Consider the following 12500-nt stretch of genomic DNA (forward strand, 5'->3'; position numbering starts at 1 on the left):
AAAGTTCAGAAGGAAAGCACTGCTCCTTGCAACACAAGCAACTCGTTGATGTAATGGCAGTGGGTGTAATTGCTTTCAGCGGGGAACACACAGGGACGACTGCCAAATGAACGGCACAAAATGTATTTTGCGTATAACAAAAATCGTGGGGCTTCAAAAAGGAAAGGTGTTATGGAAGTTCCATAGCACCTTTTTGGCAGCAATTTACCGTTCCATAATGGAACAATAATTGCTGCCAAAAATTGTTCCGTCTCGGTTTAAAAAGGTTGCCAACATAAAGAAGCAGCCCCTTTGAAGCAGATTCAAGATCTTTTTTTTCTTCTTTTTGAACGACGGGGGGAAGAATGCGGAGCGGATGTGATCGCCGACGCCATATAGAACAGTAGCCCATATACTCGTTGACAGTATTGATAATCCATGGCCTGACTTATACAACGCATTCCAGTTACCTCCTGGAAATACCCGAGGCTGTGTTTGATCTCGCTGCGCGGTGCCAGGCAAAGCCCTATGAATACATGAATACACAGGGACGGGAAATCACGGCGAACCCCCCCCCCCACCCATCCCCCCCGAACTCCGCAAAACCTTCTGCATGCATGATAAATCAAGTGCACCTGAAGCCATTACAGGAATTCACACATGGCGCACACACACAACAGAGCCATGCCAATGGACTCGTCGTCGTCGTGCGTGTTATACGGCAACAGGACACGGCGCGTTCGTTTCGTTTCTTTTTACGGCGTCGTGACCTTGACGGACCGAGCGGGGTGTGACATAAACAGCTGATGCTGGTTAAAGATGATGAGCACGACAGACATATAGTAATAGGATTCCATCGGCTGGGGGAATCGTTCCGCTTGGCATACAGAGAGATAGGATGTTGTAGTGTGTAGGATCCTACATTATATCCAACACACAATAGCCTATTAATCCATTCAGACCTGAATCATTTTCTAAATCGTGACAGCTTTCTGGGGGGGAGAAAAAAAACATGTTTCTATGTGTCGGTGCGGTCGCTCAACCTTTTATCATGTCAAGGAACCCCCAGAATTATCTGCATTTGGAACACCGACCCGACCGACCCCCATCTGAAAATAGTGCATATTTAAGTCCCAAAACGTTCACTGTGAAAGAATAATGCGTTCAAAGATTTGCACGCGTATTTTCAAGATTTTTCAAAAATAGCAGATCTGCTATAGAATGATGCGTCGTTCCCGTCCCGAGTGGATTAATCAGTCCATGACGACCCTCTGCCCCGGAAAGTAAAACGCTCTATTGCACACAGTTTCACATGCTGTGTGTGTGTGTGTGTGTGTGTGTGCGTGCGTGTGTGTGCGTGTGTGTGTGTGTGTGTGTGTGCGTGTGTGTGTGTGTGTGTGTGTGTGTGTGTGTGTGTGCGCGTGCGCGTGCGCTCCATCCGTCCTGGCAGAAACAGTGTCGTGTCGTCAACGTCTCCAAGTCGATTTTTTACACATAATCCCCAATTAATGTTAAAGTCGTCCAGGCGAAAGGGTCTGTCGTATTTACTAACTTGTTAGCGTTAGCTCTATACCAGACCCCCATGACCCCTATTACCCTATTGGCCTGAATATAAGACTACGCTTATTTCTTTCTCCAATGGAAATATTTTAACCAACGGAGTCGTATTGTATTATAATCGGGGACTAGAGACTATTTGACATTCAAATGTTATTTTTTCCCCCCCACAAATGAGTCTTGAAAAATGGGGTTGTCTTATAATGAGAGTTGTCTTATATTCGGGACAATATTCGGGACAATCGATTCCGAATAGCCTACTTCTTAAAATACTATAGTGCGTTGACAAAGGCTCATGCTAAAACGACAATGTGAACGTCAACGTATTTTTTTATCAAATCACTTCTATCAAAACATAATAAAAAACAGAGAGACGTATCTTTAGACACTTATACAACCAAGGTCTCCGTCGTACAACGAATAGTGAAAACAGGCAATGCAAGCTGGCAACATTATGATGCGTTGTGAGATTGTATATTGGTTATTTCCACTAGCCTATTTCAGCAAAACACTGGATGTGATTTTCTGATGAGAGCGGTTCTACATTTCCCTTCAGGGATTAATCAAGTATTTCTATTCTATTTAATGTAATGTTTGTCTTTTTTATTTCATTTTTATAATGACGCCAGGTTGAAAGTGGTTGATACCGGTATATAAAAATAGCTCCAGACTACAGTACAGTAGCCTGTGTAGATTGGGAGCGAGTGTGTGTGTGTGTGTGTGTGTGTGTGTGTGTACACTAGCATCATGTCCTGCCTGAGCCTTCCAATCTGTGCGAAATCTATCATGAATTCCTCTTCTTATTACCTGTCTTAAATGCCAAACGCATACGCCTCTAATCATTATCCCCCCCCCCCCCGCTCTGAATGGTCCATTCGCGTATGATTATTTGCCATGTTGGGTCAATATATTGATCGGCGTGCCGTGGTTGGGCAGCATTAAGGTTGATCCCCGGGGATCCGTTCAGCGACATCTGTGATTGGGCCTTTTATCGATGGCCGGAGGAAACGTTATAGCGGCAGCCGTGGAAGCAAACTGTGCTGAAATATTCATCCGGAGTGTTAACCGTGAAAGTATATGAAAGTGAACCTGTAAGGATTTCTTTTCTTACAGTATTACATGGAAATCATTAAATTTAAGCTCATTAAGAAAGGAGAGCGTGTGTGTGTGTGTGTGTGTGTGTGTGTGTGTGTGTGTGTGTGTGTGTGCGTATGTGTACAGCTTCTGTTCAGAGATGTTTTAGTATAGCATCCATGTACTGCCACTGATTTGACTAATTTTTACTTATATGGCAATTATGACAGTGTGTGTGTGCTGTGTGTGTGTGTGTGTGTGTGTGTGTGTGTGTGTGTGTGTGTGTGTGTGTGTGTGTGTGTGTGTCCATGTTTGTGTGTGTGTGTGTGTGTGTGTGTGTGTGTGTGTGTGTGTGTGTGTGTGTGTGTGTGTGCATGTGTGTGTGTGTGTGTGTGTGTGTGTGTGTGTGTGTGTGTGTGTGTGCGTGCGCGTGTGTGTGTTGTGGGTGAAGAAGTAAGTTGAAGGTGATCTTTTGATAAGAATGATCAATCATTAGTACAACCAGACAAAACAAGGCCAATGTCAGATACGGGGAGTGTGTGTGTGTGTGTGTGTGTGTGTGTGTGGCACTGCGTGCGTGCGTGTGTGCGTGCGTGCGTGCGCGCAATAGGGCTCAACTCGAGACTGCACAACATTAATTAGTGAGGTCCGATCTCATTACATTAGCTACTGAGACAAGTCATACATCCACCGGCAAAACCCCATTAAGCACGTGTTAAGTATGAGTGAGCGCTACCATTATACAGATAATACCATTTCAATATATTGGTGGGCGGAGATATAGAGGGGTAATTAAGAACAATCGCCGTAGGAAAGCCCCTCACGGGCCTCAGTAAAAAAACCAAAAAAATACAGTATGCATGGTTAAAATTCCTGGAGCCGAAGCTATTTTTCATGTAGTTCAGTCTCGTGAGGTGCAGTTCATTAGCTGTGTTGAATAATTCCAAGATGAGAGCGCATGTAAAAAAAAGAAAAAAAGGCTAATTATCAGAAATAGTACAGTATGTTTCACATTATCATCCTGGTAGGACTTGAATGCTATTACAACAAACAACCCATAGAGTTATATGTCATAACAAAGCTATTGAACAATAGTGCAGTTGTGTGCAGATTCTGCTAGGCTTCTCAAAGTGGCGCCCGGGGACCCACAGGGGTCCTAGAGAAGGTCCCCAGGGGGCCTACTGTATAAGTGATTGATCGTTAGGAACCAAAATAGGAACCCTTAAGTGAATGTAACTTAGTGTCGAAGTGTCCTTGAGCAAGACTCTGAACCCCTAATTGCTCCTCCCGATGAGCAGGTTGGTTGCCTTGCATGGTTTCCGCCTCCGCCCTCGGTGTGTGTGTGTGTGTGTGTGTGTGTGTGTGTGTGTGTGTGTGTGTGTGTGTGTGTGTGTGTGTGTGTGTGTGTGTGTGTGTGTGTGTGTGTGTGTGTGTGTGTGTGTGTGTGTGTGTGCGTGTGCGTGCGGGTGTGAACGCTGAACGGGTGAATGTAATGCACACTCTGCGTGAAGCGCTTTGGAGAAAAGCACTATATAAATGCACCATTTACCAACTGCCAAACTGGGGTTCCTTGAAATGAAAAGGTTCCACTGTGCTATAGATCAGTGGTTCCCAAAGTGGGGTCCGGGGACCCCCCAGGGGTCCTCGAGGGAGTTCCAGGGGGTCCCCAGCTAAATGATAGTTTGGAACCAAATGGACCCTTATGGGTCTGTAACTCTGAGAGTGTACAAATGGAACCAAATGGACCCTGATGGGTTAACATTGAATTTACAATATAAATTGTGGGTCCCGCAGAGATAGACATGCTATTAAATGGGGGGTCCATAGACTAAAGCATGTCAAACTGGGGGGTCCCTGAAATTAAACGGGTTGACAATCACTGCTAGAGCCGTAGAAATCTTCTCTTATGGGGGTCCCTGGCATATCTTTTCAAATGGGGGTCCGCAGGGCTAATTAGTGTCAATTTGGGGGTCCTTGACATGAGAACCACAGAAGCGTTCCTACTCTGGCTTGAACATTATAGGCATAAATATCACTACTAAAAGTACAAGCTTAGATCACATTGCAGTGGCCTGGTCAACAAGTCAAGTATATGTTTAATGCAGTGATGTTTCTATGCTTCATGATTGGTTGATAGTCCTTTTGGAACAAAAGAACTTCGAAACCCACACACTATTAACACACAAAAGCCATGCACAGCCACGTACACGCACGCACGCGGCAAAATCATGTGTTGTGTTATCGTTGACATACTATTCTGTACAGTAATCCCAGTTGAACGGATTAAATTCATGTTATAGTCATATCGAATAAAGTCAAATTTCTAGATTTGCATTTGAATGCGCCATGGGGTCCTCTGAATGGAGGGCCTGTTAATGGCTCCGCTGAGTTTTTAAAACCTGCTCTTATAGTCTTAATTATTTTGAGATTATCCAGGCATCGTGCATACTTCACATTTCAATCTTTAGCCAGAGAGAAAATCCTTAAAGACACAGCCGAGGGGCATTCCTTCCCTTTGCGCCACTGTTTCTCACCATGAAACGCTGAGTTGGTGCAGATGAAGAAGAATGGTATGACAGATGGCGTAACTAACAACGCATATCAAAACTGAGGATTCTTGGGATTAAAAATGGCTAAAGAAGAATCACTGCATTTGATAAAAGCGGTGGGAGTTTATGTGTTTTACTTCTTCTCACGCCTTTTCAGATATCTTTAGATTACTTTAAGTGTTAACAATGTTCTTATTAACACCCCAATCATTCACCGTCCTTTCAATTAGTAACGCCCAGGGCCCAGGACGAAGTTTTAACCAAAAGACGAAGTTTATCGATATGAGAACCGACCGCATCGCTCCACAGCCTGGAAGCGCCTGTTGCGCAATCGTCGATGTTGCACAACAGTGGGACGTCATCGAAAATGTCCCCCCCCCCCCCCCCTGTTTAGCCGACGACAACGAAAATCTTAAAACGTAAATAACGCGCAATCTAAATCATCCCCAAAAACCCTGTGTTAGACGCCCCCCCCCCCGCTGTCCAGTCGCTAGTCGCGGTAGATTTAATCATGCCTCCCGTCTATCGCCGTTAGAGTGTTTTGGCTACATTTAGCTGCTCCGGCCACATCCGGTATAACTTCCGGTCCGTCGGTAAAAAAGTGCTCCGTTGCTATAAATCGCTTATGGCGCTACGATTTAATGGATTAAATAACCCCGGGGGGCAATCGGAGTGTTAACGCATTCTATGCCTATAGGACGACATTGGTCAACCTTTTATAAAAGTCCTCTAGATCGCCTAGGGCCCTAGGACGACATCGAACGACCCCTTAGTTTATGATGCATCCAGCATCGCTATATAGGATTATTTCTTACTTGCTGTCGACCTCGCGGTACCGTATCAGAGCCTGTGATGAAAACGACCTCGCGGTACCGTGTCAGAGCCTGTGATGAAAACGACCTCGTGGTACCGTATCAGAGCCTGTGATGAAAACGACCTCGTGGTATACCGTATCAGAGCCTGTGATGAAAACGACCTCGCGGTATACCGTATCAGAGCATGTGATGAAAACGACCTCGTGGTATACCGTATCAGAGCCTGTGATGAAAACGACCTCGCGGTACCGTATCAGAGCCTGTGATGAAAACGACCTTGCGGTACCGTATCAGAGCCTGTGATGAAAACGACCTCGTGGTACCGTGTCAGAGCCTGTGATGAAAACGACCTCGCGGTACCGTATCAGAGCCTGTGATGAAAACGACCTCGTGGTATACCGTATCAGAGCCTGTGATGAAAACGACCTCGCGGTACCGTATCAGAGCCTGTGATGAAAACGACCTCGTTGTATACCGTATCAGAGCCTGTGATGAAAACGACCTCGCGGTATACCGTATCAGAGCCTGTGATGAAAACGACCTCGCAGTACCGTATCAGAGCCTGTGATGAAAACGACCTCGTGGTATACCGTATCAGAGCCTGTGATGAAAACGACCTCGTGGTATACCGTATCAGAGCATGTGATGAAAACGACCTCGTTGTATATACCGTATCAGAGCCTGTGATGAAAATGAAAGTATATCTAGCGAGTGCCTCGATCGGAAATGATTGCTCGTTACTTCCGGTTCATCAAATCAGCTGGTGGCTCTTCGAAGGAAGAGCTCGGGCGGCTAAAAAGCGTATAGCGCGGAAGTGCAGCTAAACTTGACATTAAACGTGGGCACATTATTCCATGTCTTCGTCGACGTTGATACCTGACGAAACACCCACGGGGTCGAAACGTTGTCATCCATAATAGATACATTTCCCTGTGGGAGCTATACGAAACAGTCTGCGGACTATACACTTCTGCTTCTCCTGTATACGTACTGTATCTTTTCGTTCTGCACCTGAACGTTTTTTTTTTAGATGATGTGCGTACTTTCTTTTGGATTCCGTTTCTCGCGTTATTCAATAATAAACATGAAAAAAAACAAACAACAACCACTGAACCCAACTATACTGGAACCCCAATGTACACTGTAAGCTCCTCGGTGCTTATCTAATTCTCAGAGGTATACAGTACAGACCCGTAATAAGGGTCCTTTTTGTTCCCCTGGTGGTCCCCAGACCAGACGACGAGACCCAGTGCTCAGTACTCTAAGCCGTCCCCATTAGAAGTTCAGTGTGGACCAACACATTCTCCATTGTCTACTATTACTATAGTCTACTACAGTGTCTGTCACCCAATGGCTTGGGGGAAAGTAGGTCACAGACAAAGGTATTTAACCACTTAAACCCTGTAGTTAGGTTGATCGTTGGTCGTTGCACGCCGTCCACGCAGTCAGCATCATCTTCTCCAAAGGGGGCACTTTATTTTTCAAACGCCCCTATATGTATGACAAATACTCGCCTATTACCGATACAGTGACGCGTTGAAAAAAACCCGCTACGAGTAGTCTACAATTATGCAGCAGCAACCAACAACAAACTAATTATGTTGAGCATTATAAATGTGTCTTCTGCATGTGTTGCCTTGTATTTCTATCAACTATTCGATTAATGTGGGAAATGTATATATTTATACTACGGGTGATCATGAAGAACTTATAGATTTAACATTTTGTAAAATGTAAAAACATTTCTTAACATATATTGCTATAGGGTAGGGCACAAAGTCCAATCTGGGTGGGCATTGCCCCCCAATTGTGTGACCTGACAAAGGTGTTAATGTGTATTTTATGGGGGTCTGTATGGGGTATCTGGGACCCCAATTTATATTGTAAAATCAATGTTAATTTAACTCTGAGAGTGTACAAAGTTAGGGTCCATTTGGTTCCATTTGTACACTCTCAGAGTTACAGTCCCATAAGGGTCCATTTGTTTCCAAACTATCATTTAGCTATGGGGACCCCCTATAGAACTCCCTCAAGGACCCCTGGGGGTCCCCAGACCCCACTTTGGGAACCACTGCTGTATGGTAAAGCACAATTTGAAGAGTTAACCGCTTGAAGCTCTCTATTTGTTGTACAACAAATAGTGACAATTCCATAAACTTGTAGATTGACATTTACAAAATGTCAAACTTTACTGATACAGTATGTCCACAATAGGGACGCCATGCAGTGTTAAAGTGGTTGAAGTGACTGAAGTGAAGTTGAAGTGACTGTATTCAAATATAATAAATTAATATTTGACTGTAAAACAAGCCTGGGGCGCATTTCACTGATGGAACACAAACCACATGCACACCAGTGACACCACACACACACACACACACACACACACACACACACACACGCTCGCATGCATGTTGACACTCAATTGCACTCACACACACGCACGGTTGAACGCCTGGCTGTCACCCTGCTGCTATACGTTTGCCAACACTGAGCTGCTTCACATTAAAATTGATGTCATTGTGCATTTGCAATAGCGAGCCAACCTTTCTTTATACGTTGTGTGAGTGAGTGAGTGAGTGAGTGAGTGAGTGAGTGAGTGAGTGAGTGAGTGAGGGAGGAGTGAGGGAGGGAGTGAGGGAGGGAGGGAGGGAGGGAGGGAGGGCGGACGCTGGGCTGGGGTCAATTCACATCAAGGACTGGCCATTAATTTCACTGATGCTTGTGAATGATCCCCCTAAGGTGTGCTGTATAGGAATATCGACGTTTGAGTGACTGGACCTGCCATCCTCCGAGTTGATGCTTAATTGACAGACTTGCAGTCGATATCCTCTGTTGATTTTAGTCAAGACGTGACAATGAGATGTAGCAGTCCATGTTGTTTTCCTATACCAACCCCCCCCTGTGTACAGAGGAACGATTCTCAACCTGTGGGTCGAGTTCATTTATTCCTGCTACATTTCTGTGTAGTCTCCAGACATTGATTTATTGATTGATTGATTGATTGATTGATTGCTTACAGACCTGATCCACTGCACCAATGAGCTGAACGTCAGCGTGCCTCACCTGGCCGACACGCTGCTGGAGCGGACCGCCAGCAACAGCTGGGTGGTGGTGTTCAAAGCCCTGGTCACCACCCACCACCTCATGATGTATGGCAACGAGGTGAGCACGCACGAATGCACGCACGCGCCTACACACGCACGCACGCACATTGCTGTGCATGATCCACGTAACCAAACACGCCACGCACACGTCTCAAAATAAGAACGCGAAGGCAGCGGTTTATGAACAAGCAAACTAGCAAAGATTCAATACCTGTTGTTCAACATCACCGCGGTGGGCCGACTCATCAGGCTGAAGCTATAGCATTCTCCTCTTTACTTGCTATGGAGACGCCTGATATTAGTTCGTTGGAAAAAGGCCATCTTACACACTGGGTGGAGGATGTTATGTCACATGTTAGTTGGAAAAAGGACCGCACCACCATCTCACACGCTGGGTGGAGGATGTTATGTCACATCTTAGTTGGAAAAAGGCCATCTCACACGCTGGGTGGAGGATGTTATGTCACATCTTAGTTGTAAAAAGGCCATCTTACACGCTGGGTGGAGGATGTTATGTCACATCTTAGTTGGAAAAAGGCCATCTCACACGCTGGGTGGAGGATGTTATGTCACATCTTAGTTGGAAAAAGGCCATCTCACACGCTGGGTGGAGGATGTTATGTCACATCTTAGTTGGAAAAAGGCCATCTCACACGCTGGGTGGAGGATGTTATGTCACATCTTAGTTGGAAAAAGGCCATCTCACACGCTGGGTGGAGGATGTTATGTCACATCTTAGTTGGAAAAAGGCCATCTCACACGCTGGGTGGAGGATGTTATGTCACATCTTAGTTGGAAAAAGGCCATCTCACACGCTGGGTGGAGGATGTTATGTCACATCTTAGTTGGAAAAAGGCCATCTCACACGCTGGGTGGAGGATGTTATGTCACATCTTAGTTGGAAAAAGGCCATCTCACACGCTGGGTGGAGGATGTTATGTCACATCTTAGTTGGAAAAAGGCCATCTCACACGCTGGGTGGAGGATGTTATGTCACATCTTAGTTGGAAAAAGGCCATCTCACACGCTGGGTGGAGGATGTTATGTCACATCTTAGTTGGAAAAAGGCCATCTCACACGCTGGGTGGAGGATGTTATGTCACATCTTAGTTGGAAAAAGGCCATCTCACATGCTGGGTGGAGGATGTTATGTCACATCTTTGTTGGAAAAAGGCCATCTCACATGCTGGGTGGAGGATGTTATGTCACATCTTAGTTGGAAAAAGGCCATCTCACACGCTGGGTGGAGGATGTTATGTCACATCTTAGTTGGAAAAAGGACCGCTCCACCATCTCACACGCTGGGTGGAGGATGTTATGTCACATCTTAGTTGGAAAAAGGACCGCTCCACCATCTCACACGCTGGGTGGAGGATGTTATGTCACATCTTAGTTGGAAAAAGGACCGCTCCACCATCTCACACGCTGGGTGGAGGATGTTATGTCACATCTTAGTTGGAAAAAGGCCATCTCACACGCTGGGTGGAGGATGTTATGTCACATCTTAGTTGGAAAAAGGCCATCTCACACGCTGGGTGGAGGATGTTATGTCACATCTTAAACTAGAAGAACTTAAATATATATAATCAGGGGCTCCACCCAGAAACATATTAAGGTTTAGCAACTGTTTTTATAGCTGTTGTCTGTCTGTGTTTATTTGTATACTCAATAAAAGATTTTTGAACGATAATAACATTACCGTGGTGTAATGCTGGCACGCTGACCACAAGCTTATCTCATCTGTAAATACTAAATACTAGGGTTTTTGTTTTACAGTAAAAAAAAAAAAAACCTAGTACTTTACTACTTACTGATGAGATGAGCTTATAAAGTCAGACTGGGGATTTTAGATTGAACCTCATGAACCCAGTGAACCTAGTAGGAAAAGTATTAACAGGAGCTTGTGACTAAGTAATAATAACTTCACCGATGGATCCATTAGAACACAGGCTTTTTTCCCTCACATTTCCTTACGTTCTCTTTCCTTTTACATGTGTTTTATTAAAAAAATGAACACTTGATAGTAACAATTCCATAGTAAAGGCGACGGCAGTGGTTGTGCTGGCAAATAGACGGTATGCTCATGCATAAAGTGAGTGGCAAAGTGAGTCCAATGTCGTTTAACGTTGTTGTTTAATGCAATCAGATAAGACTTTTCTGTTTGGGTAGTTTTTTTGCCACTCAGTAGGCGTTCCTGCATGAATTCCTGGCATGATGATGATGTAATGCACATGTACCCTGCATAGACACATATCATATAGGCCAAATTCCAAAACCCCAAATCTCGGCCACTCGCTCACTCACACTCCAGCATGGTGGTGTTACGGTGAAATTGGTGACCTGACGAAATATGTGACCATCTTATGGACTTCATATACAACTTACATGGAGATCCTTATATACGTGGCCTAAATACAGCTGCGTTGAACTCTGCTAATAAACAAACCACGATCATTTACGTTTGGAAACTGATGTGATGTGATGTCTTCACGATTGTCACATATTTCAGCAGGTCACCAATTTCACCATAACACGGCCATGCTGGAGTGACCGAGTTGGACCGAGATTTGGGGCATTGGAATTTGGCTTCAGAGACGGGTCGCCCGGTCGCAGCCAACGTATTTCCTGTATAGGCGGAGACAAGATATCTGCGGTGTACACACAGTCAGCTGCATTGAATGGGAAAGTGACTCATGTTAGTCTGCTCAAACGTTACTCTGCTTTTTTACTAATCCATTTAGTAGTGTAATTACGGCACGTGAATGTGAAAAACGTAAAAAGAGTAACGTATGAGCAGACTAGCACCAGTCACTTTCCCATGCAATGCAGTAGAACAGCTGACTGTGTGTACACTGCAGATATCTAGTCTCCGCCTACAGGAAATGCGTTTGGCTGCGACCAGGGGAGCCGTCTCTGAATGCGTCTATAATAATACACACAGAAACGGGACGCGTCGACGACACATAACACAACGTATAACGTCACTGCCCCGCAAGCGTGACGCCCAACGCGGTGACGCCCAACAGATAATGCACCCTCTCTCCCTCCCCTCGTCTTGTGTATTTCCGCCGTGTGACCCGCTCTGTTCCCTCTTCCTTTTTTCAGAGACTGATGCAGTACCTCGCCTCCCGAAACACACTCTTCAACCTCAACAACTTCTTAGATAAGGCTGCGCTACAAGGTAATGCGCCCCGAGAGCACTGCAGCCCCGGGCATGTGCTGCCATTTTGACTATATAGTCAGCTGCAGCTTGTATACGTCAAACGGAGCGACTTTCTGCCCCAGCCTCACTGTCTCCTGTAACAATACCAAGCGAGTCTGCCTTGGACTTCAATTACTGTGTTCCCAGGGTAGACAAAAGAAGTCGCGATCCATAACTGAGCACCATACTGTCTTTTTCCGACGGAGGCTCATGGCCT

At 45.3% G+C, this 12500-nt stretch overlaps 1 protein-coding gene across 1 annotated transcript in view; it reads left to right on the plus strand.

Moving 5' to 3' along the window:
* The window catches only part of LOC308327300 (phosphatidylinositol-binding clathrin assembly protein-like), a gene marked incomplete at its 5' end in the record, with an annotated part of 63557 nt that overhangs the window by 4209 nt on the left and 46848 nt on the right, over positions 1-12500 (plus strand). Inside the window, 2 exons of the mRNA XM_080780613.1 lie at positions 8997-9139; positions 12187-12262. Coding sequence (XP_080636739.1) covers positions 8997-9139; positions 12187-12262 — 219 coding nt within the window. The remainder of the gene's footprint in view (positions 1-8996; positions 9140-12186; positions 12263-12500) is intronic.

Source organism: Protomyctophum bolini, assembly GCF_963924005.1.
Source record: "Protomyctophum bolini genome assembly, chromosome: 13".
NCBI lineage: Eukaryota > Metazoa > Chordata > Actinopteri > Myctophiformes > Myctophidae > Protomyctophum > Protomyctophum bolini.